The sequence below is a fragment of the Chiloscyllium punctatum genome, chromosome 20 (assembly GCF_047496795.1).
Source record: "Chiloscyllium punctatum isolate Juve2018m chromosome 20, sChiPun1.3, whole genome shotgun sequence".
NCBI lineage: Eukaryota > Metazoa > Chordata > Chondrichthyes > Orectolobiformes > Hemiscylliidae > Chiloscyllium > Chiloscyllium punctatum.
In genome coordinates this window covers 89,816,451-89,842,166 of record NC_092758.1, presented here as the reverse complement: position 1 = coordinate 89,842,166, position 25,716 = coordinate 89,816,451, and the positions used below count along the sequence as shown (strand labels likewise).

General features: G+C 45.0%; 1 protein-coding gene across 1 annotated transcript in view; it reads left to right on the top strand.

Moving 5' to 3' along the window:
• The first annotated feature begins 6,233 nt into the window (after positions 1-6,233).
• Positions 6,234-25,716, top strand: part of rmnd5b (required for meiotic nuclear division 5 homolog B) — a 40,096-nt gene continuing 20,613 nt past the window's right edge. The window contains exons 1-4 of the mRNA XM_072591198.1: positions 6,234-6,974; positions 12,967-13,112; positions 17,520-17,657; positions 19,921-20,021. Of these exons, the coding sequence (XP_072447299.1) occupies positions 6,836-6,974; positions 12,967-13,112; positions 17,520-17,657; positions 19,921-20,021 (524 nt within the window). The 5' untranslated portion in view covers positions 6,234-6,835. The remainder of the gene's footprint in view (positions 6,975-12,966; positions 13,113-17,519; positions 17,658-19,920; positions 20,022-25,716) is intronic.

Genomic DNA, 25,716 nt, shown 5'->3' with positions numbered 1-25,716 from the left:
GCACAAAGGGCTGAATGGCCTGCTCTTATTTTCTATGTTGCTGCAGTTGTTGTCAGATTGTCACTAGGTCTCAAAATGTTCCCTGACCCTCGCTGCTCCACATTTCTTTCTGTGTGAGCTGGGCATCTCCATAAAAGGAGGAGAGTGCAGGGTCCGCAAGAGTTCAATCACAGTGCTATAATGTTAGGCAAGAGCTTGGACATACTGTCTCCCCCCCCCTCACCTCCCCCAAGTTATGGCCTGAGCTGCTGAATGATAAATTTAAGAATCCAGTGTGAATGTAAATGAATGAGGTGACTATTGTGTGAATGGATGAGGTGTATGTGGTGGAATGGGAAGTGGGTGAGGTGGAGGCCGTAGTAATTGAGTTGGGGCAGTCGGGTCAGATGGGCCATCGGGAAAGGAGCAGTTCAGAGATGCATGTGGTTGGGTGGGATGTTCAGGGCATTGTTGGCATATTGGGGCATCAGTCTAAGGGACAGGCAGAGGAAGTCAATCAGAATGATGGGAGATAATTAAAAACAGCATGTACTGGGGAAACCCAGTAGGTCTGGCAGTGTTTGTGGACTCAAAATGCTGCCAGACCTGTTGACTCTCTCCAGCACTTTCTGTTTTTATTTCTGATTTCCAGCATCCTCAGTAGTTGGCTTTTATGAGTGATTCAGGGGATCAGTTCTGGAATTAAACTAGGCTTTAAGCCGTCTAACATGTCCTGGATAACTATGTAAGGTAAAGTTGCTTCAGTCCCAGAGGACCATAGGACTGCTCTCTCATTATAAAGAGATTAACTGATGATGAGTTTAACCTGAGGGTCACACGCCTCAGGTTAGGGTCAAGGTTGAGAAGGTGGGACCTTACGGTAACCTTAGCTGATGCAGGAATTGAACTCACATTGTTGGTATCTCTCTGATTTGAATTGAATTGAATTTATTGTCACGTGTACCAAGGCACAGTGAAAAGCTTTGTTTTGCAAGCAATACAGGCAGATCACAGAGTTAAATAGCATAGATAGCAAATAATAGGTAAACAGCGGCAAAAACAAAAACACAGGTGCAGGCGAATGTTAAGAGTTTGTGAGTTCATTTAGCATGTTAACAACAGTAGAGTAGAAACTGTTACGAAACCGGCTGGTGCTTGTGTTCAGACTTCTGTACATTCTCCCCAATGGTAGAGGTTGTAGAAAAACATTGCCAGGGTGGGATGGATCTTTAAGAATGCTGGTGGCTTTTCTTTGACAGTGGGCCTGGTATGGACTCTATAGATCTCTCTGCATCTCAAATCAGCTAACTGAGCTACACCAACATCCTGTAGGTAACTATGCACCAGAAAACTAAGTATCCATCTCTCATTCAGAGGTAAGACTATTGTGGAAGCAGGGTAATTGCCTGTCTGATGGAATAATAGAGGAGGAGAAAATGAGGGCTGCAGATGCTGGAGATCAGAGTCAAGAGTGTAGTGCTGGAAAAGCACAGTAGGTCAGGCAGCATCCAAGGAGCAGGAGAATCAACGTTTCAAGCATGAGCCCTTCATTGGGGTGAAGGGCATATGCCCAAAACATTGATTCTACTGCTTCTTGGATGCTGACTGACCTGCTGTGCTTTTCCAGCACTACACTCTTAACTCTGATGGAATAATAGTCACCAAGCACAGAAACAGACCCTTCAGCCCAAATCATCCGTTCTGACCAGACATCCCAAACTGACCTAGTCCCATTTTGCCAGCATATTGTCCATATCCCTCTATATCCTTCCTATTCATATACCCATCTAGACACCTTTTCAATGTTGTAATTGTACCAGCCTTCTCTGGCACATCCTCTGGCAGCTTGTACTGTTCAAACTGTACATGGAAGTCCACTCACCAGGAATCCCACGCTGTCCTGACCCACATCTTTGGATTGTACACTGATGTCTGATGAAGATAAAAAGACTTGGGCCATTACCTGCCAGAAATGAAGGTAAGCACTGATTCCACAATAACGCTGTCAGCAGTGCCCCCTTCCGTTTGACCAAGTCATTGCTGTTGAGTTTCGCTAACCATGGCACAACTTCGTAAGGGCATAACCTATTATGACCCTGATATAACCCAAGAGGTTACAGATTACCCATTTAGTGAGTAAATCTCTTTGTGTATAATCTATCCATTTACCACAATTCTAATGTTTCTTCTTGAACCCTAACAAATAATTATTCATTTTGTGCCAACCTTTGATACATACAGTGGAGGCCTCATCCTATTCATAATACAAAATTCAATTACAGCCTATGTGACCAATAACATTAGTGTGGAACCAACCTCGAAACTAAAACACATTTATAAATGACATCATTTAGTATTGTCGTGTTAATTTCCTCGCTCCTCCCTTTTATTGAAAACCCTCTGACTCATCAGAACAATAAGATTCAATGGGTGTCAGTGATCAACAAATGTAACTAGCTGCCACTAACTAGCACCTTTAGCGTAATTAGACATCCCAATGGACACTCCCAGAGACTGAAAATGTATCTATTTCAGCCTTAAATATCTTCATTGATGGCACATCACATTTCTCCAGTGTAGAGAATTCCAAACATTCAAAACTTTTGATTGAAGCCATTTCTCCTCATCTCATTCCTGAACGATCAGCCCTTTATCCTGACACTGTGCTTCAGTTTTCTAAATGCCCCAGAACGGGGAAGCAACATCTGCGACTATACTCTGGCAAACTGCTTCACACTGTTGAATGTTGCATTGAGATCATCTCTCACTTTTCCAAACTCTGGAGAAATGAAGATCTAAATTTTTCAGCGTCTTATTATAGGATAACCATTGCATAGGGACCAAGGAAAGTATATCTTTTTGCAACTATGGAAACCAAAATTGCACACAATATTCTAGGTGTGGTCTCCAAATTCCTATATAATTGTAGCAACACTTCTTTATTCTTGTACTCCAATCCCTTTGTAATAAATCACAACATGCCATTTGCTTTCCTAATTGTTTGCTGTACCTGCTTGCTAGCTTTTTGTGTTTCTTGGACAAGAACACCCAATTCTTTCAGCACATCAACATTTACAAGCTTGACACCTTTCAGAAAATAATCTGCTTTTCTATTTTTACATCCAAAGTGAATGACCTCACACTTCCCCATAATATCCTGCACCTGCTAGATTGTTGTCCATCAATATCTTGTTGCAGCCTGTTTGTGTTGTTCTTTGTATTTTCATCTCAGTCATTAATACAGATTGGAAATAGCTGAAGCCCTGACACTGATCTTTGTGACACACCAGGACTCTCAGCCTGAAAATGCTGTGTCTATTCCTACTCTCTGCTTCCTGTCTGTCAACCAGCCCTCTATTCATGCTAATATATCACCATCAACTCCATGAACCCTTATCTTGTTTATTAGCCTTTTGAAAATCTGAATATATGGCATTTGTTGATTCACCTTTATCTTTCTTTCTAATTACATCCTGAAAAAATTCAGATAAATTTATCAGTGTTTTTCTTTCATTTGATTTATTGTAGTTATGTGTATCTAAGTACAGTGAAAAGCTTTGTTTTGCAAGCAGTACAGGCAGATCATGGGGTGCTTAGACAGAGTGAGACATACAGGTTACACCGGACAGAAGGTGCACAAAGCAAGATCAACATTATTTGAAGGTTAGATAGTCCATTCATCAGTGTAAAAACAGCAAGGAAGAATCTGTTCCTGAACCTATTGGTGCATGTGTTCAAGTTTCTGTATCTTCAGTCTGATGAAAGAGGTTGTAGGAGAGCATTACTGGAGTGTGAGGGGTCTTTGATGATGTTGGCAACCTTTCAACATCATCGAGAAATGTAAATGGGCTTCATGGATGCATGAAAATGTGTTACGGAAAAGCGCATAAGCCCTTCTTCAGGAATAAGCCCTTTCCTGAAGAAGGGCTTATGCCCGAAATGTCGATTCTCCTGTTCCTTGGATGCTGCCTGACCTGCTGCACTTTTCCAGCAACACATTTTCAGCTCTGATCTCCAGCATCTGCAGTCCTCACTTTCTCCTCGAAGATTTTTCATCATGTGATGCCCACCATTAAATCCAGAGATGGCATTTTAATTTTGATATGTTGTGTAGTTGTTTTGTAACTTTTCATTAACATTCTAATCTTTTGTTATGTTGTCTCATCATAAAACAGTAATTTAAAAGAGTAATACTGCCCTTTGAGGTGCTTCCTTGATGACTAAGATACTAAGTGCACAGTCCATTGTTTAGTCAGACAGTCCCAGTTGGATAGCAGTCTGTACAGAGTTGGTTCACCTCAGCTATAATGGGTAAGAGGATCATAACACTTAGTATCCCTGGGATAGCGAAAGGAGTATCAGCCACTTTGGGTATTCTTCAATGACTGATTTGTGGATGGTGAATAAATGTTAGGACAAGGCTCAAGTTATATCCAATGGAGTTTATAAGAATAAAAGGCAACCAATTTGAAAAATACAATATCCCGAGGGATCTTAACAGGGTAGATGTAAAGAGGGTATTTCCTTTTATGGAAGAATCTAAGTGTCACTGTTCGGATTTAGACAATTTATTTTTTTCTCAAAGGGGTCATAGTTCTTTGGAACTGTTTTCCAGAAAAGATGGAAGCAGAGTCACACAGCACAGAAACAGGCCTTTGGTTCAATCAGTCCATGCTGACTATAATCCCATACTAAACTAGTCCCATTTGACTGCATTTGGCTCATATCCTTCTAAACCTTTTCTATTCATGAACTTATCCAAATGTCTTTTAAATGTTGTAACTGTACCTATACCCACCATTTCCTCTGGAAGTTTATTCTGTACACGAACTGTAAAAAGCTTGTCTTTTTAAAACCTTTCTTCTCTCACCTCATTAACATGCTCCCTAGATTTGAAATACCCCACCCAAGGGAAAGGACACCTGCCATTCACTTTATCTATACTCCCTCATGATCTTATGAATGTCTTTAAGGTCAACCCTCAAGTAACCGACATGTCAGTGACAAAAACGCCCTTGCATGTTTAAAAGCAGAGGTGGACCGATTCCTGTTCAGCAAAGGGATGAAAAGTTATCACGGGTGGGCAGGAATGTGGATTTGAGGTTACAACCAGATCAGTTATGGTATTAATAAATCCCACCACCTGACAAAGGGGCAGTGCTCTGAAAGCTTGTGATTTCAAATAAACCTGTTGGACTGTAACCTGGTATCGTGTGACCTCTGACCGTAGTATTGAATGCTAGAGCAGGATGTAGAGGCTGAATAGCCTACAATTACTCCTTGGTTGTGGCTTGAGTGTGGCTCAGATGTGTCACATCCAGCTGCCTGGCTTGCTGTGTTCTTCCAGCCTCCTGTTTGTCTACTTTGTAAAAGGCAAATAACTTGATGATATTCTTTGCACTCTCTCACTACAAACTGTCACTTAACTCCACAGCACACAACATAAGTCGCAAGCTTGAAGAGGGTAGTGGAACATGGAAAGGCCAAGCATGTACTGAGCTAAACAGGAGACCTAGCTTGTGAGAAATCCAGAGTCCATTCCCAGAACAGTCCCTGGAAGTTGACTACTTGTTTACAAGTTCCAGCATCTGTGAGCCACACTCCAAAACCTGATTGTGACACTTACTGAGGACTTGTCAAACGGCTCTCACAAGGAAGGGTTAGGTCACCCACATCTCAGTGAGTTCACAATGCACAAAAGTTAACCTGGTGATCTCTGACTTTTGACCCTGAAACCCCAGCAGGTTCTGATAGAGCCTTCTAACAGTCTGTTCCACTGTTGACACACAGGGAGGATAGTCATCTATAATTACGCACAATTAGTGTATTTTAAAGAAATAAAGACGACATTAACCGGAAAGCAAAAATTAAATTAATTTTTCTCCTGTATTTAATACAAATCACATTTACAATCAAAACAAAAGGACTTCAGGAGGAGCTCTTTATAATCCTTCATCCCTCCCAGTAAATGGTACATCCCATTCGCTCCTGTCTACAGTTACTTCCTGATGGACTGTCCCATTAACTTTACGGGAGTGGGAGGGTTGGAGCTGACTTGGTGTGTTGTCACAAGCGTCAGGAATGAGGCATAGAAGTGACTGCAAGGCACGGAGTTTGTAATTAGAATATGCTTTAATAGCATGCTGCAAGGCTGGGCTGAAGTGCTGAGGGAATTGGGAGGCTGGATGAAGCAGAGCCACCCTGACCCCCCTCCCTCCTGTGGGAGGAGTGGCAGGAGCCGCAGTGTATGTAGCAGTTTTTTTTGCAGCAGTGACAGTTGTTGGGAGAGGATTGTCAGGAGCTGCTGCTGTTACAGCTTCACTAATCCTAATGTGTGCTCTTTCTGCTGTCATTGTGTAAGGATTGCAGCCTACTGCTGGCACTCTGAGTGGGGTTTGTCCCGGGCACTGCCACGATGTTTCTGGTGTGTGTTGCTGTGTTTCTGACTGTCTGTGTGTAAACTCAGGGGCTCACTTTCTGTAAGGCATCCTCCAGACCAGCCCCTGTGTCTCTAGAGTGCCAGGGTCTATGACTGATGCTAAACTTTCAGCACTGAGTTTCCCAGCCAAGCTCTAGCCTGGCTCTGACTATGCCCACATTAGGGGCTGTCCTTTTGTCTTAAGTTCTGCTCTCTCATTCTACCATCCTGTGCCTGATGTTGTGGATTTAATGCTTTGTCTCAGCCAGTCCCTGATGCAGTTGGTTTAGCTACAAGGGCCCCTGGGCCCCCTCCCAGGTGCTTGTGTTTAGTGTGTGTCCTGTACCTAGAGTGGGTTTACCTGTGTAGGTCCTGCTGGCTGACTCTAAGTTACCCCAGCCCTGTCTGTGTGTGTCTGTCCCTCTGTGTCTCTGCCTCATGGACCAGTGTGTCTGCGTGGAACGAGAGCTGGAGAAAGTGCTGCACAAGTTCCTAATGTATGGCCAGCACTGCGACCGCAGCTTGGAGGAACTGGTACAATATGTCAGCAGCCTCCGACAGGAGTTATCCAGTGCAGGTATGGTACTTGTGTAGATAGGTAATTGTGAAGGGTGTTAACTGTGTAATCAAGAAATTCTGCTTTAAAATTGTGACACAGTTACCAGTCTGACAACTGGCCACTATTTTGGTTTTCATATGGAGTGACCACCAGACCATCTGGAATCATGCCCCTGCAAGAAGGGCTCTGAAGAAGGGTTACACCTGAAACGTTGACTTCTCCACCTCCTGCTGCCTGCCTTGCAGTGTTTCCCCCAGCCTCCTGCCTGTATACCCTATAAGAATCAGCAACCTGTGGGGAAGAAAGAAAGAGATGAGGAATTTGTGTGGTGTTGAGAATATCCCACTAGTTGTTTTGATTGGAGTTTTAAGTAGGTGGGATATTTAGTGTTGCTGTGTTGTTACTTTATAATGTCAAACATTGTATTTTGATCCTTTCCTTTTTTTAAAAAAAAAATCTGTTCTTGTTTTGGAACACAGTTCTATTGAAAATCTGTTCATTGAGTGTTATGCTAAACAAGATAACATGTAATCCTCTTCTCCTGACCCTGAAATGTTGAATATCTGCAGTGCTATTGTGCAGGGCTACCAGTCAGTGCCACCCCACATCCTTGCTGTAATGGAACAGCCTCCAGGTTGAGCCTAACGTTGATTGCCTTTCAGCTATTCAACTAATGAGGCCATCAAAGTCCAGCATGGTCACCTCCTCATACAGCCGTTGCACTCCTATTTGGGAGTAGAGATATTTCTTTTACTTGGTTTTTTTTTTCTTTTAATAATAGGCCCCTATTCTGATTGAGATCCTTGGTATTTAAAAATACTAATTTAAACTTGGAAAATCAGGGAGAATTGGCCAAAATTGAGGAATTGTGGATGCATATTGGCTCTGATGAAGGGTCATCTAGACTTGAAAGGTTAGCTTGCCCCCTCTCCATGAATGTTGCCTGACCCACTGTGATCTCCAGCATTTTTTGTTTTCAGTACAGATTCCAGCATCTGCAGTAGCTTGCTCCCACATATTGTTGTTGGAAATGATGTTTCCAGACCTACACGCTGCAGTCAGACAGGTTCCTGTGTGCTCTCCACGTTCCTGATTCCAACAGATGAATATAAACAAACAATCATCTGTTTATGTTCTTTGTCTCCAGTCTCCAGTTCTGTGATTTTAAATTTTTAAAACTTACTTCAAACCCTCTTGCCAAACAAAAAGAAAAATAGATTGTTTTGGGAACTGTTCCCAAAATAATTAACAATCAGGTCTGCAGGCACTACAGATGGTGGGCTCATCCACTCTGAGACTTAATCTCCTCTTGTTTCTGGGGACTGTGAATCCACAACAGCATTACACTGAAGCACTGAGTTTAATTAATGCAATGAGTCGGTGCTCATAATTTTTTTTAAAATGCACATTAAGGACATTGTTTCTACTTGTTTGGTGGCTGCACTTTACATTAGGGGAGGAAGGGTATTTTGGAGATCTGTGACTCTGGGTGGTACATGTGGTGAGGGAAATACTTATACTTAGAAACATTTGCAATCCGTTTGGTAATGAAATTACCTAATAATGTATGTTATATCCCATGTGTCACATCACAGGGACACATGGTGTTCTGCTGAAATTAAACCAAATTGTTTAATCATTGAAACATACAAAGTTCCCAGCTGGCTTTTGAACCAGGTTGTGAAGTTTTAGATTTTAGGTGAATGACTGTCCACTGTTTGTTCAGCTGAACCACAGAGTGAATGATATCAGGAAACAAGTCACTGTTTATCACATTTCCAAGACAGGGCACAGCACTGCTCAAAGGAGAGTGTCAATATTTTTCATCAACCTGTCCGGACGTGTTATGACAAAACTCTGGAGTAGATGGGACATGAAGTCAGAACCCCTGACCCAGAGGTCGGGATGTTACCACTGTGGCACAAGACCCCTGAGGGGAGAGTATTGTGGAGTGCCTTAAGATGCTGCGTGGTGAATCAATCTGCTCCTCGGATGCTGCCTTTTCCAGCACCACACTAATCTAGACTCTTATCTCCAGCATCTGCAGTCCTCACTTTTGGCTTTGCTAAGCTCCATTATTAACTGTTGGGAATTTTGAATTCCTGTATTGTATGATCAGTGGGTTAAAAGTCCAGTTTCAGAAATTCCACAATTTTTCCCATGATTGTTTGGCCCAGTCCCCTCTGGCGTGTTGCATGTGTATTATATAGACTTTTACTAGGATGGCCCCATCTATATTTTTTTGGGTGTGTGAGTGGTTCAAAAACATCATAAAACCATTCTCCACTGGCTTCTGCAGTTTTTAGCTTAGCTGCTGATTTGATATCCACCTTTAAATCTCAAAGCTCTGTCAACGTCTGGGAGGAAGGAAAAGTAATTTCATAGTAATAACATGTTCTTGGCCAACAGGAGGTGGGGTAGCCTGCATGCGAGGTTCCCCAAACCCCCTGTAACTGATGTTGGGTTGAGTCCCAAGCTCCACCTACCCCCTCCCATTTCCCCAGGGCGGGTTCTGAAGCCTGCAGTGAATCCATTGGATCTGGCAGGAAACCACTTAGAGCAAGCTTCTGTTTTAACCAGCATTCTGGATAAATCTGCAACAACTGTCTAACTCAAACACTGTAATGTCCCCGTGTTTATGGTGTAGGTATAAACCTCTGCACTACACTTCTATTAATTAGTGTGTGCTTTTATGTTGATGTTTAGGAAGTATGTCACTGTTTTTACATAGATTTTTATAGGAATATCCTGAAATGTTGCTAGGTCAGGGTTTGCTATGGTTATTCGTACCTCTTGATTATCCAGAAGTCTTGATCAACCTGCACACTGCTGTTTCCCTTAGATGCTGCAATAATAAAACTGTTTGCTGTAATGTTAATTGATAAAACAATTTGAGAGTTTATCTAACCCTGGATTCAAAGTGTAGCTACTCCCTGAGCTGTCAGAAACTTGCCTGGGTCACCATGGTGGGTACTCAGTGAAGCTAACAGACCAGGGGTAGCTATAATAGAAGATTGGGAGGAGGCCATTTGGCCCTTCGAGCCATACAACCTGCTCCCCAGCCCTGTAAGGGCAGAGGGGCTGATCCAGTCCGATTCCGCTGTGAGGAAGGTGAGAATCTCCAGCCAGCCAAAGGACCAGCTCTCACAGCTTGGCCAAGGGCTGGCTACATGGTCTCCCTCAACATGATCAATATGATGTGGAGGAGCCTGTGTTAGACTGGAGTGGACAAAGTTTAAAAATCTCTCAACACCAGGTTATAGTCCCCAGCCACCACCCCAGCCCCCCTCCCCATTGCGTACTGTCACCTTGGACTATAACCTGGTGTTGTGAGATGTTTGACTTTGTCTACTGCTCTGTCTTTACCATGTTGACACTGTCTAGATGGGCTTCAGTAAGGCGATCAACAAGGTTCCCCATGGGAAAACTGATTAGTAAGGTTAGATTTCACGGAATACATGGAGAACTAGCCATTTGGATACAGAACTGGCTCAAAGGTAGAAGACAGAGGGTGGTGGTGGAGGGTTGTTTTTCAGACTGGAGGCCTGTGACCAGTGGAGTGCCACAAGGATCAGTGCTGGGTCCACTACTTTTCTTCATTTATATAAATGGTTTGGATGTGAATGTAGGAAGTATGGTTAGTAAGTTTGCAGATGACACCAACATAGGAGGTGTAGTGGTCAGCAAAGGTTACCTCAGAACAATGCGGCCTTGATCGGATGGGCCAATGGGCTGAGGATTGGCAAATGGAGTTTATTTCCGATAACTGTAAGGTGTAGCATTTTGGTAAGGCAAACCAAGATAGGACTTGTACAGTTAATGATTGGGCCCTGGGGAGTGTTATTGAACAAAGACTGAACAAGGATGTTCCTGGATTTGGAAAGTTTGAGCTATAGGGAGAGGCTCAATAGGCTGGGGCTGTTTCCCAGAGTGTTAGAGGCGAAGGGATGACCTTTTGCAGAGGTTTATAAAATCATGAGTGGCATGGATAGGTTGAAAAGCTGACATCTCTATTCTGGGGTGGGGGAATCCAGAACTTGAGGGTATAGGTTTAAGGTGACAGGGGAAAGGTTTAAAAGGGACCTAAGGGACAATGTTTTCAGGCAGAGTGGTGTGTGTATGGAATGAACTGCCAGAGAAAGTGGTGGAGGCTGGTACAATTACAGCATTTAGAAGTCATCTGGATGCATACATGAGGGATATGGTCTGGGTGCTGGCAGGTGGGACTAGATTGGGTTAGGATATCTGGTCAGCATGGATGAGTTGGACCAGGGAGCGAGATAGATGTGCACAGAGGGAAGGTGACAGTACGCAATGGGGAGGGGGGCGGGGGTGGTGGCTGGGGACCCTGGTCAGAGATGGACCCATACTGGGGCTGAGGCTGAGGCTGACTGTGTAATGACTGTTTGGATGGATGGAGCTGTGATAGAGTGGAGTTAGAAGGTGTACTAACCTGAAGTGTGTTCTGCAGGTCACTGCTGAACAGCTCCGAGCATGGCTTTTCCCACCAGCATCCTCCCGCCCCGTGGTCCTTTGTACAGGTGGAGGGCACAACATCCTGCTGCCCTCTGCATCCGCTCGGCTGGAGAGGTTGTCCCTTTTCCCCCTCCCCCTCGGGAAAGCTCACCTCACTGCAGCCCCATGGACCCACTGGGCCAGAACGTTCCCAGGTATCCTCTTCATCTCTGTAGTTGCTGCACTCCTGAATCCATGCTCTGCTAAACCTTGGAACCTGTCATTGTGGTCCCTTTATCCATAAATCCCTCCTCTGTCACAATGGATAGGTCCCATTCCACTTGGTCCCTCTGGGTAGGGAAATCCAGGAGTGGGATCCCCAGAATCTACTCTTTTCTAAGCCCCTGTATCAGTAGGATGTTGAATGTTCTGTGGTTGCTCTCAAAATGGGGATTGTCATCTATGATATTTCACGATACAAATGATGGAAAACACTGAAGAGTTCTGGTTGTGATGGGGGAAGAGATTGTCAGTCCAAATGTGCCATCTCTCATGAGTGTCGAACTAGATTAGATTACTTATCAGTGTGGAAACAGGCCTTTCAGTCCAACAAGCCCACACCTACCCTTCGAAGAGCAACCCACCCAGTCCCATTCCCCTACATTTACTCTTTCACCTAACACTACAGGCAATTAAGCGTGGCCAATTCACCTAACCTGCACGCTTTTTGGATTGTGGGAGGAAACCGGAGCACCCGGAGGAAACCCACGCAGACACGGGGAGAATGTGCAAACTCCACACAGTCAGTCGCCTGAGGCAGGAATTGAACCCAGGTCTCTGGCACTGTGAGGCAGCAGTGCTAACCACTGAGCCACTGTGCGTCCTTTCACTTTCAAACAACGCCACATCTCAAAATGTCAAATGGACAAAGACATGGAAAGGAAGCTGTTGCATCCATTATTCCAGCCCAGGGCAGGGTGTACACAAATCTCCCGAATTTTCGTGTGTCCAGAGTGAGAAATGAGCTCCCAAGTGTGTACACAGCAATAAGTGGATAGCGTGTCCTTAAAGGGATGTGGATCCACCCTAACTGTAAAGAGATAGACCCTGTGTTTTCACCTGTCATTCTAATAAACTCATCACTCAAACGACCTACAGCACATCTGTTGTACTGCAAAATGACATATTTATAGATGGAAAGCAATCTTTTTTAAAACCAAAATCAAGTCGAGCTGTTCCTGACCTGCAATAAAACGTTTACTAGCAAAGCCCTTTAATTAACCTTGCGAATTTAAAACTATTAATTGACCTAAATTGTCCTATTTAGGTATAAGAAAGTTGAACAGTGACCTTTAAATGTAAAAGTTGAGTCAAATAATGTCTTCACCAGCTAAATTCATGTCCGTTGCTCCCTAAGAGCCATTGTACGTTTAGCAGGGCTTGTTATTTGCAAACAGGTTACTGCAGGTGAGTACTGAATAGAAAGGTATTGTGCTCAGCAGGTGAGTTTGGTGGCTCAGGGGTGATAAGTTTCTGTTGTGTTTTTGTTTTGCAGGCTGCCTTGATGCCCAGTTGTCAGCAACACTGTTGCTGGTCATGTCCCAGTGCTGTAAGAAGATAAAGGACACAGTCCAGAAACTGGCCTCCGATCACAAAGATATTCACGGCAGTGTCTCCAAAGTGGGAAAAGCTATCGACAGGGTATGTGCCACACTGTAAGACCTTTCCAATTTCTCTCTGTCTCTCTCCCAACTTTACTGTTGGCTGTGACCATATTAATCATCGACTTCCTGTTGTCCTACAGCCCTGTGAGATCTCTCTGCTCCTCCCTGTCTTGCTCCATTTTTGGCAGCCTTATGTTCATCTGCTAAGCTCAAACTCTGGAATAGCTTCCCAAAATCCTCTTTGAGACATTCTTTTTAAAAACAACCTTTCGCCCTGTCCTAATATCTCCTCCAACCTTTGTCAAATTGTTTGATAAATTAGCACAAGACCTTCTTAGGAGCATTATTGCATTATCATATTTATAAAGTAACTTTATTGTTGTCTTGGCAATATGAAACTATATATCTGCTTTTGAATTTGTAAAATATTGCTATCCATATTGGTGTAGCATGTTATTACTTGATGACTTTAGTAACTCAGAGACCTGGGGAATGGCCTAGCAAGCCACTCTGTTGTCAATAGCCTTAAACAGAAAAGGAAAGGATTGAGACCAGACAGATCATCTGGCATTGACCTAGGTATTGGCAAGCACAGTGGTGTCAACTCTGCAAAATTCTCATCATCAAATTTGGGGGCCAGTGCCAAAATAGGGAGAGCTGCCTCACAGCCGAGATAAGCAACAGCCTGACGTAGTCACACTGAGAGAATCAAACCTCCTGGATGATGTCCTGTATACTGCCATCACTGTGCTGTGGGACAACTCCAGCATAGTGACGATGCAGTGGCTTACAGTCTGGAAGGAGTTATCCTGGGGGTGTCCTCAGTGTTAACTCCCCAGGAAGTCTTATGGTGTCAGGTCAAACGTGGGAAAGGAGTCCTCCTGCTGGTGATGATTAAACAACCTGCTGGAGGAGTTGGCTCCCCAAATATTCCCATCCACAATGAGGGAGCACAGCAGCTAAGTGCCAAAGGTAAGGCTGATGTGTTTGTAACAATCAGCCAAAATTGTTGAGTGCTTCCCAGCATCACAGATACCAGTCTTCAGCCAATTTGATTCACTTCATGTATTGTCCAAAAACGGTTAGAGGCCCTGGGATACTGCAAAGTCTTTGGGCCCTGACAACATTCCTGTAATAGTACTGAAGACTTGAGCTCCAGAACTTGCCGCTCCTCTAGCCAAGCTGTTCCAGTACAGTTGCTGCATTGATCCATCAATGTGGGAAATTGCCCAGATATGCCCTGTACAGAAAACGCAGGACAAACCCATCCCGTCCAGTTACCACCCAATTGGTCGCCTCTTGATCATCGGTAAAGTGATGGGAAGCAGCCCACATGATTGGCAGTGCATCCACACACATCCACCCTCCCCCACCACCACAACCACTGACATCTATAAGATTTAATACAACAACTCATCAATGGTCCTTAGAGAGCAGCTTCCAAACTTGAGCACTCCCTTCTGGAAGGACCAGGGCAGCAGTTACTTGGGAATATCATAACTTGCAAAATCCCCTCCAAGCTGCTGGTAGTTCTGACCTGGAAGTATATTGCCACTTCCTCAGTGTTACTGGAGCGGGAACGTCCTCCCTAACAGCATCATGGGTCTGCCTACACCACACGCACATCCATATTTCAATATGGCAGCTCACCCCCACTTTCTCAAGGGCATTAGGAATGGCGCACCCATTCATTCCATGAATGAATTAAAAAGGAACTGACGCTGTATCTGTTTCTGGTCCTTGAGCTGACTGAAATCCCTGAGCAGGTACCTGTGTGTTACTCCTAAATACCCAATGGGGGGTCATAATGCTCAAACCATTCTGAGAGCTCTCAAATGCTTTTGAAATTTTAGATACGTTATGTCTTTTTTTTTCAAACTCCTTTTGGGACATGGCTTCCTCAAAACAGAATCTGTTGGTGAATGATTTCAGGTTTTTTTGTTTTATCCTGTCATAACGTTAGGCATGACTGGCAAGGCCAGTCTGGTATGTCCATTGCTCTGACACTGAATGACTGACTTGGTGAGACCAGGTAAGAATAGCAGATTTCTAAAAGAATGTTAATGAATGGTTCTTCCGATAATCAATAATAGTTTGTAGTTGACGTTGTTGAGACAAGTTCATCATATTGACATTGTTTTTTCTCCTCTCTTTTTATTAATTGAATTTGAAGCTGCCATCTGCTCTGGGATTTGAACCCATTTCAATGTAAGCATTATTCTGGGATTCTGGACTATTGGTCCAGTGACATTACTGTAGTGATTGTAATGAGGTCAGCCAGGTGGACCTCATAGAATCGGAGTTCCCTGTTTGGGGCTGTTAATCTGGTCCAATCAGGGAGCCCTGGTTGACAGATATAAACAGGAGTCTAAAAATATAAGCACTACCAGTTAGTTGGTAGTGTGGGGGAAAATTAAAACGAAATAATCAGGAGATTTAGAATCTCCTCAACAGTCAGTGTGTTCCTGCTGCTGGTCTGTTTTGGAGGAGGACGAGAGTTTCCTTTTCTCTCCCCCCCACCCACCCCCCTCCTTTCCAGGGAAGTTATTTTTTAAAAAATTTATAAACAGCAGTCGAGATTGTGGTGCTGGAAAAGCGCAGCATGGTCAGGCAGCATCCAAGGAACAGGAGAATCGACATTTCGGGCGTAAGCCCTTCATCAAGAAGGAATTATACATTCTCCAGCATCTGCAGTCTTCACTTTCTCCAGATGTAAACAGAGTGTCAGAGGCACTGTCCTTTCTCCTGAGCCAGCTCTGTACTGTGTACCTGTAAATAAAAGCTGACCTGTTGACAGATACCAGCCTCTGCGGAGTTATTTCAGTTACCACTGCACTGCTGTGTCGGCTTACTAATAAGGTACCTGGTCATACTAACATTGGGATTCTTGATCACACAATTCTGTTGGCCTTCCTTGCATTATTTTGCTTTATGGGAGAACAGGTAGTGTCTGATACAGATTGAATAACAAAAGATTCTGTGATGTCATGGGCCAGAAATTTGAAGCAGTAAAGCATATAAACACTGATTTAAAGGGACACTTGGTTATGTTTTCTCTTCAGTCAGACCAGTAATTCTATTGTTTCAGAAAACAATCACACAACACCAGATTATAGTCCAACAGGTTTAATTGGAAGCACTAGCTCATTCGCCAGGTGGTTGTGGGCCAGTGGTCTGAAAGCTAGTGCATCCAAATAAGTGTTGGACTATAACCTGGTGTTGTGTGGGTTTTAACTTTGTCCACCCCAGTCCAACACCGGTTCCTCCAAAGCAATCTGAGCAGAGACAGTTATCTCTGTTTGTGAATGGAAGGAGGATCAGATGGCGAATCTTCAGCAAGCAGTTCTTCTTTACCATCCAGTGGCTGCTCAGGTGTTGTTGTTCTTTAACTGATGCTGCACTAGAGACAGGTCACCCAAGGGTTCTGAATATTTCCTGGGTGTGCACAGGAGACTTGAAATAACAAAGAAGGGAATAAAAAGGCAAGAGTGACACGGTAGCTCAGTGGTTAGCACTGCTGCCTCACAGTGCCAAGGACCCAGGTTCGATTCCAGCCTCTGGTACTTGTCTGTATGGAATTTGCATGTTCTCCCTGCATCTACGTGGGTTTCCTCTGGATGCTTCGGTTTCCTCCCAAAGACCTGTAGATTAGGTGGTTCGGCCACGCTAAATTGCCCCACAGTGTTCAGGGATGTATCGGTTCGGTGGATCGGCCATAGAAAATGCAGGGTTACAGGGGTGAGGGGGCTGGGTCTGGGTAGGATGCTCTTCGGAGCGTCTGTGTGGGCTGGATGGCCTGTTTCCACGCTATAGGGATTCTATGCTTTTATGATTCTGGAAAGGGGAAAAATAGGAACATTGAAATCCAATGAAGAGTAAGTACAGGATAAATAAAAATGAATTGATTGTTGATGGAACAGACAGAGATGGTTTAAACCCTCAAGCCTGTCCTTGCAGAATGTAACTACTGTCTGGTCTATTCTGTAATCTCTGCTCCTATAGAACATTGATGTCTGTGTCAGAGTCCCATGTTGTACCAACAGGATTGGTGAGTCTTTTTTTTCCAGTGGTTAGCACTGCTGCCTCGCAGCACTAGGGACCCAGGTTCGATTCCAGTGTTGGGCGATTGCCTGTGCAGATTCTGCCATTCTGAATGTGCACATTCTTCCCGTGTCTGTGCGGGTTTCCTCCCAAAGTCCAAAAATGTGCAGGTTAGGTGAATTGGCCATGCTAAAATTGCCCATGGTGTTGGGTGCATTAGTCGGAGGGAAATTCGTCTGGGTGGGTTACTTTTCGGAGGGTAGGTGTGGACTTGTTGGGCCGAAGGGCCTGTTTCCAAACTATAGGGAATCTAACCTTTGTTTAAAAAAAGCACGTGGGTTTCTCAGTGAATTTGCACCTAAATGGAGATTCTGTCTGCTGACTCTTTTGTTGTGTTATGTAGAATTTCGACACTGATGTGAGTGCTGTGGGTGTAGACGGTGTCTGGGATTCCAGTGAGAAGCAGCAGTCCTTGAGTGAAGCTGTAGTCGAACATTTGTACCAACAGGGGTTGTTGAATGTTGCTGAAGAACTGTGCCAGGTAAGTGTGTGTGTGTGTGTGTGTGTGTGTGTGTGTGTGTGTACAGGTAAGAATGGCTGTCGCAAGTGCAGTGGCTGAGACTATGGTCTGTCTATGGTGGTTAAATGTTCACTTCCTCCCATGAGTACTACACACACCAACAATCCAATCCCAATGTCCTCCCATAAAGAAGGACAAGGACCTCGCCCACTACAAGTTACCTTCCAAGTCTGCATCTTCCTAGCTTGGAATTATATTGTTCCAGACTCCAAAAACTCCCTCAGAAACAGCACTGTGTGTGTTTCCATACTGCAGCAGTTTTAGAGGGTGTCTCTCCTTTCCTATTGGGAATGTTGTTAGTGGCACCCACGTTCCAAGAATGATTTCTTTATTTCTTTTTTTTAAAAAAGTTATCTACATATGGTGCCTCACCCGTGCCTCTGTTGACAAATATCGTCATTGGGAAACGTATAGCATCTACATGCCTTTCAGATTCTGATTATAAGTGCTGGGATGAGGAAATGTGCTGTTGTGACTCAAGCAACTCTCTTTTTTTTTTATCTTTGAGCTGTACAAAAGTAGATCTGGGGCTCCAGATGTCTCCATCAGGAATGATAGGGACAGTCTGGATCTTCTGGTGATGGGTTTGATTCTGTGGTAACAGTCCAAGTGACAGGCCTGATTTCTACAGACATTACATGAATGAAATGACTAGACGAACCATGCTATGGGGCTGTATTCCTATTCCCAGCAGCTTCTGGTTCAGTTACCAGGGTATGGGACTCCGATCGAAGACAATCAGGAAACGAGGAGGGAAATTAAGAGAACGTGGAGCTCTGATTTGCTCCACAATCTGAAATGCTGCTGGAAGGATGGTGGAAAATCTAATTGTAACTTTCATAAGGGAATTGGTCAGTCCTTCTGGAATCATAAAGGGCGGTTACAACAGAGAGTGAGGCCATTCAGCCCATCATAGGATAGGATAAATAGACAGTCTTTTCCCTGGGGTCGGGGAGTCCAGAACTAGACGGCATAGGTTTAGGGTGAGAGGGGAAAGATAAAAGAGACGTAAGGGGCAACTTTTTCATGCAGAGGATGGTATGTGTATGGAATGAGCTGCCAGAGGATGTGGTGGGGGGGTGGTACAATTGCAACATCTAAGAGGCATTTGGATGGGTATATGAATAGGAAGGGTTTGGAGGGATATGGGCCAAGTGCTGCCAGGTGGGACTAGATTGGGTTGGGATATCTGGTTGGCATGGACAGGTTGGACCAAAGGGTCTGTTTCCATGCTGTACATCTCTATGACATCAGACTAGTTGAAAGAGAAAGTTGTGGGGAAGGGGCGTGAGGTGTGGGGCTAATTCAAAAACTCCCCTTCAAGGGGCAGCACGACACGACAGCCAACTCCTTCTGTGATTGAGGTCATCTCCTTTTGGTGAATGGGAGAGGTGTGGTTTTGAATTACAAAGTGAATGTGTTGACTTGTCTAGACCACCTGATGAAGGAGCAGCGCTCCAAAAGCTAGTGCTTCCAATTAAACCTGTTGGACTATAACCTGGTGTTGGGTGATTTTTAACCTTGTACACCCCAGTCCAACACCGGCATCTCCAAATCATTCCAATCCATTCAGTTAGGTAGTTCTGAAGTGTAGTTACTGCTACAAAGTAAGAAAGGCAGGAATTAATTTGCATGGAGCAAGGTTCCACTGAAGAGCTTGGAGACAGTAAGGACTGTAGGAGCTGGAAGTCAGAGCCAATAGATGTGCAGCTGAAAAATACAGCAGGTCAGACAGCATCCGAGGGGCAGGAAAGCCAGCATTTCAGATCAAAACCCTTCAGGGTAAATATTGTCGCTGTTCTCACACCAGTTTTGACAAAGGGTTTTGGCCCAGAACGTTCACATTCCTGTCTCTTGGATGCTGTCTGACCTGCTGTGCTCTTCCAGCTTCACCTCTATTGCCTATCATTGGATAGCAATGAGGTAATGAGCAGATTGTCTGATTGGCTGGGACACCAGGGAATCTCCTTCAAGAGTGTCAGGTGATCTCTTTGCATCGTCCCTGAGGGGACAGCTGGCTCTCCACCAGTGCAGCACCCCCTCAGTATTGCATAGAGTATCAGCCTGGGTATAAGTCTCTGGAATGGGAGATTAAAGCCACATTGTCTGCCTTGGAACAGGACCTGTCGCTGCCTGGATTACAACAGTTGCTATAAATTCTGGTAGAATGTTAGTTATTTGTGAGTGCTGAACACATCGTGATACATCCTATTTTTCCCTCTAGGAATCTGGAATATGTATTGATCTCAGTCAGAAGGAGCCCTTTCTGGAATTGAACAGGATTCTAGAGGCACTACGAATGCGAGACTTAAGGCCAGCATTGGAGTGAGTCACTTCCTCGATTCCAATTTCCTCCTTTTATCCCTTCCTCTGCCTGACCCCACTTTGGTAGGGTGACCAGGTCTACTGAGACCCTGACACTACCCACAGTGTTGTATAACTCCAACCCTTCTCACTGATTCTCTGAGCATTTTGATTTATTGGCGATACCCCACTTACTCCCAATCACGTGTGGATTTTGATCTAAACTTCATTCATTGATGCTGGCTTTAAAAAGAGTAGGGTCACCAGTAGGCAGGATAGTGAAGAAGGCATTGTGCACATTTGCCTTCATTGGTCAGAGCATCGAGTACAGAAGTTGGGAGGTCATGTTGCAGCTGTACAGGACATTGGTTAGGCCACTGTTGGAATATTGTGTGCAGTTCTGGTCTCTCCGCTAAAAAAAAGGATGTTGTGAAACTTGAAAGGGTTCAGGAAAGATTTGCAAGGATTTTGCCAAAGTTGGAGGATTTGAGCTACAGGGAGAGGTTGAAGAGGCTGGGGCTGTTTTCCCTGGAGCGTCAGAGGCTGAGGGGTGACATTATGGAGGTTTATAAAATCATGAGGGGTGTGGGTAGGATGAAAAGCTGAGGTCTATCCCCAGGGTGGGGCAGTTCAGAACTAGAAAGCATAGGTCTAAATGAGAAGGGAAAGATTTAAAAGGGACATAAGGGGCAACCTTTTTCACTCAGAGGGTGGTCCGTGTATGAAATGAGCTGCTAGAGGAAGTGGTGGAGGCTGGTACAATTACAGCATTTAAAAGGCATCTGGATGGATATATGAATAGGAAGGGTTTAGAGAGATATGGGCCAAGTGCTGGCAAATGGGACCAGATTAATTTAGGATATCTGGTCAGCATGGATGAGTTGAACTGAAGGGTCTGCTTCCTTGCTGTACATCTGTGTGTGACTGTGTCACTTTTCTCAGCTAGCTGTGTGAGTGTGAGGTGGGTTATGACCCGGAAGGTTGCTGAATTGCCTGAAGTATGCTGTGAAACTGGTATTGACACAGCCTGAAGCACCTGTTTTCCTTACATTAGTTCTGCTTCCCCTCAATTTCCACCTCATTCAAGGATTTGTGATGGTCCCATACATCTCTGTCAGCTGTTTTATTGGCACGGTTTGGGTTTTGATTCTGACAGAGCTGCACCCAGAGGGATCTGTGCAGCAATAATGCTCCAGGGATCCCCCTCTGTTGTGACTGCAGTTTCAGAATCCTGCCATTATTAGCCTACCACTAGGACAGGTTTGCTGCATTTAAACATGATGGGGAGATGCTGGGGTTGGATTGGGGTGGACAAGGTCAGAAGTCACATGATACACCCCACTCCTGGCACCCTCCTCCCCTGCCACCACAGGAAGTGCAAAACCTGTGTTCACACATCCCCCGCGCCCCGTACCCCGCACCCCCCCCCGCCTCAAAACTTCCGTCCAAGGCCCCAAAAGATCCTTCTACATCCGACAGAAATTTGCCTGTACCTCCACCAATGTTATCTACTGTATCCGTTGCACCCGATGTGGTCTCCTCTACATTGGGGGAGACTTGTGGATTGTTTCAGAGAACATCTCTGGGACACCTGCACCAACCAACCCCACTGCCCTGTGGCTGAACACTTCAGCTCCCCCTCCCACTCCACCAAGGGCATGCAGGTCCTGGGCTGCCTCCACCGCCAAACCCTGACCACCCAACGCCTGGAGGTGGAACGCCTCCTCTTCTGCCTTGGGAACCTGCAACCAACACGGGATGAATGTGGATTTCAACCGCTTCCTCATTTCCCCCCACCTTTCTCCCCTCCCCCTCCCCCCTCCCCCCCCCCCCCTCCCCCCCCCCTCCCCCCCCCCCCCCCCCCCCCCCATATTATCCCAGTCCCAAGCTTCTAACTCTGCACTGCCCTCCTGACCTGTCATCACCTTTCCCACCAATCCGCTCCACCCTCGTCTCCAACCAATCACCTTCTCCCTCACCCTGATCTACCTATCACATCCTCCCATTTATCTCTCAGCGCCGCGCCTCCCCCCCCCCCCCCCCCCCCCCCCCCCCCCCCCCTGCCCACAAGCCTCATCCTGATGACGGGCTTGTGCCCAAAACATTGATTCTCCTGCTCCTCAGATGCTGCCTGACCTGCTGTGCTTTTCCAACATCACTCTGTCAACCCACTTTCTCCCAGGTTATAATCCAACAGATGTGTTTGAAATCACAAGCTTTCTGCATGCTGACCCTTCATCAGCACTAGCAACCCCCCATCATCACCTAAGAGCTGTTACATTCAGAAACAAGACTTGAGAACACCACAAAGTAATTTTGTTTAATATTCAGACATTAAATAATCTCTGTTGTCTACACCTACTTTGATGTTGTTCTGTAGTTTCAGTCGTTTCTCTTTAAATATATAGTGTGAATTTGCACACATCCTGACTTTTTGGCCTGCTGTTGGAGTAAGTGAAATGAATAGATTTTGCTTTTAGTTTTAGTTCTAAAGCTGGTATTTTGCCCACCCCGAGCTGATGAATGTTTCAGCGAATGATCAAATATAGTGATAGATTCAGTGAGACTTCATAAACCTGCTCAACATCACCACCCCCTGGCCAGCACCTGTAACTGTATATTGGAAGGGACTTTGCAAATTTCCATTCTAAGTGTTTATGTAGGCGGTGTTCAATGCTAACTGTTGATATAAACAGCTTGACAGTGTTTTGTAACAACGGGAAATTGAATAGGATCTGCATGTACAGACAAACTATCCGTCTTGGTCCTCCCTGAGCTCTCTGCATGTTGTCTTTGACACAATCGATTACACCTCACTAATTTGCTTCTCCTCCTGTGTCTGACTCCATGGGATTGCCTGTTGTAGCTTCCACTCAGACCTGCAATCACAGGCAGTGTGTCTCCATCCTCTTCCCATCTGTCCACTCTGGAGTTCCCAAACTTCTATTGTAGGCTTCCTTCACTTCCTCCTTCATATACACAGAAACAGACTCTTCGGCCCAACCAGACCATGCTGATCATAATCCCAACCAAACTAGTCCCACATGCCTGCTCCTGGGCTGTAGCCCTCCAAACAGGCTGAGCTGGGAGCAGAGTCCTGGTTGGAGCCTGGAGTGGGAGCAGAGAGCGTGGGCTGGCCAAGGGAGAGGCGATTCCAGGACACAGGGGAGGCCTCATGTTCTACGACCTGACGGGCATGGACTCTGTGAGAAAGGACTATAACTCGAGTACTTTCAAAGATGCTTCTTATTCTCATTATGGACTTTTAAACTCTGTATTCTCACGTTAGTCTTTTTTTTCTCTACTATTTCAATTCTGTGACAACACTTAAGGTATCTGTTGCTAAGTACCCTGTACCTAAAATGGCACCGAGAGGCGACATTACACACTTTTCACTGCCCTTGCTCGAGTGCATGTGACAGTAAAGGCTATTGTGTTCTATTCACGTCCTTCTCTAAATGTCTTTTTAACATTGTAATTGTGCCCACATTTGCCACTTCCTCGGGAAGTTCATTTCACACATGGTCCACCCTCTGTGGGGGAAAAAAATGAAAATCTTGTGCTCGAAACATCAACTCTCCTGCTCCTCTGCTGCCTGACCTGCTGTGCTTTTCCAGCACCACACTCTTGACTCTGATCTCCAGCACCTGCAGTCCTCATTTTCTCCTCTGTTTAAAAAAAAATGTCCCTCTCCCCTCTCTCCTTTAAAAATATGCCTCCTAGTCTTAAAATCCCCCATCCTAGGGAAAAGACCCCTACCATTAACCCTATCTATACCCCTCATTATTTTACCCATGTCCTGGTTTTTTTCTTTATTTTCCACGGGACATGAGTGTCACTGGTCAGGCAGTATTTTTTGCCCATCCCTAATTGCCCAGGGGACCGTGAAGAATTGCTATGGATCTGGAGTCACATATAGGCCCAGACCAGGTAAAGATGGCAGCTTCCTTCCCTAGATGGCATTAGTGAACCAGATCGACAATGGTTTCCTGATCCTGATTGATGAGAGACCAGCTTTTATTAATTGAGTTTAAGTTCCACTAGCTGCCATTATGGGATTCGAGCCCATGTGCCCAGAGCATTAGTCTCTGCTACCACATCCGTGTGTTATCCCTGTTATCCAGGATCCTGGCCTATCCTCCACCTGTATCCCGATGACCTATAACCTCTAAACATATAAATAGTAAGCGGGGTCACTAACAGCGGTGCTTCACCAGAGGAGAAAGTGAGGACTGCAGGTGCTGGAGGTCAGAGTCAAGAGTGTGATGCTGGAAAAGCACAGCAGCTCAGGCAGCATCAGAGGAGCAGGAGAGTTGACGTTTTGATATGATGACAAAACGTCAGAAAACAAACCTTCCAGCTCAGCGAGCAAATTTACATCCAGAACTTCTAACACCACTCTCGACTCCACTCATCCCGTTTCGATGGCACCCTACCCTGGATGAGCTGCATTTTTTTTTTTGTCCCCAGTTAAACATTGAAGGGACAAACCCATTGCCTTCAATGCAATTTAATTCACCCCCTTGTCAGAGTTTGTTTAACCAAATGGTTGTCATCCTTAGCATTCTGTCCTTGAACGCAGTCTCCAGTTCATACAACTCCTTCCTTTTTCTTTTCTTGTAAAACCCTTTCTTGTTTTCATCCCTGTCTGTCCCTGGACCTGATTCTAGCCTTTTAACTCTTCTCCCCCATCACAGGCTCCTTCTATAACTAAAGCCCATCTCTCTGAAATGCCCTCTATATATCTTTCTCCTCCATGTTTTAAAAAAAAACTTACTTTAAGATTTCCCCCACAAATCTCATCTCCTGTGATCAATGATTGTTATGTCCTAATAGTTCCTCCTTTGGCTGAGATTCCATTTTTAATTGATTATCCTTCTCTGCAGCAACTCTGGCTGTTTTTCTGGGATAAAGACACTATGTGAACCTGAGTTGTTAGTGTCAACCCATTGCAAAGCAGATATTCACCTGTTTATACACTGCTTCTGTCTTGATTCATGCCATGTCCAGTTGCCCTGGTATTAAATCTGGTTGTACTAGTGTGCATGGGGATTGTGGTTGGTTCACTCAGTGAGCTAAATAGTTTGTCTTTATTTAGCAGAAAACTCAATTGTGTGGGTTCAAACCCAAAAGCAACTGTGAAATGTGTAGAAGTACCAGGCTGATTCTGGGAATGGTGGGACTGACGAATGAGGAACTGTGGACTTGGTTAGGATTGTTTTTGCTGGAGTTCAGATGAGTGATGGTAGGGGAGGGGGAAGAATCTCAGAAGTATAAAATTCTAACGGGACTAGACGGGGAAATGCGGGGAGGATGTTCCTGATGGTGGGTGTGCCCAGAACCAGGGGTCACGGTCTGAGGATTCAGCGTGGACCCTTTTAGGATGGAGATGAGGAGACATTTCTTCACCCAAACAGTGGTGAGCCTGGGGAGTTCATTACCACAGGAAGGAATTGATGCCAAAGCATTGAATGTATTCAAGGAGCAGCTAGACACCGCTCTTGGGGTGAATGGGGTCAAAGGTTATGGGGAGGAAGTCGGATTAGGCTATTGGGTTGGAGGATCAGGTGATGAATGGTAGGGCAACTCAAGGCCAAATGGCCACCTCCTGTCTTCTAGTTTTCTATGTCTCTTCATCTTGGTCCATGTTTCTGGAATGATTACCCTCAAGCCATACATAACCTCCATTGGGTTGGGGTTGGAGCGGGGATGTTTG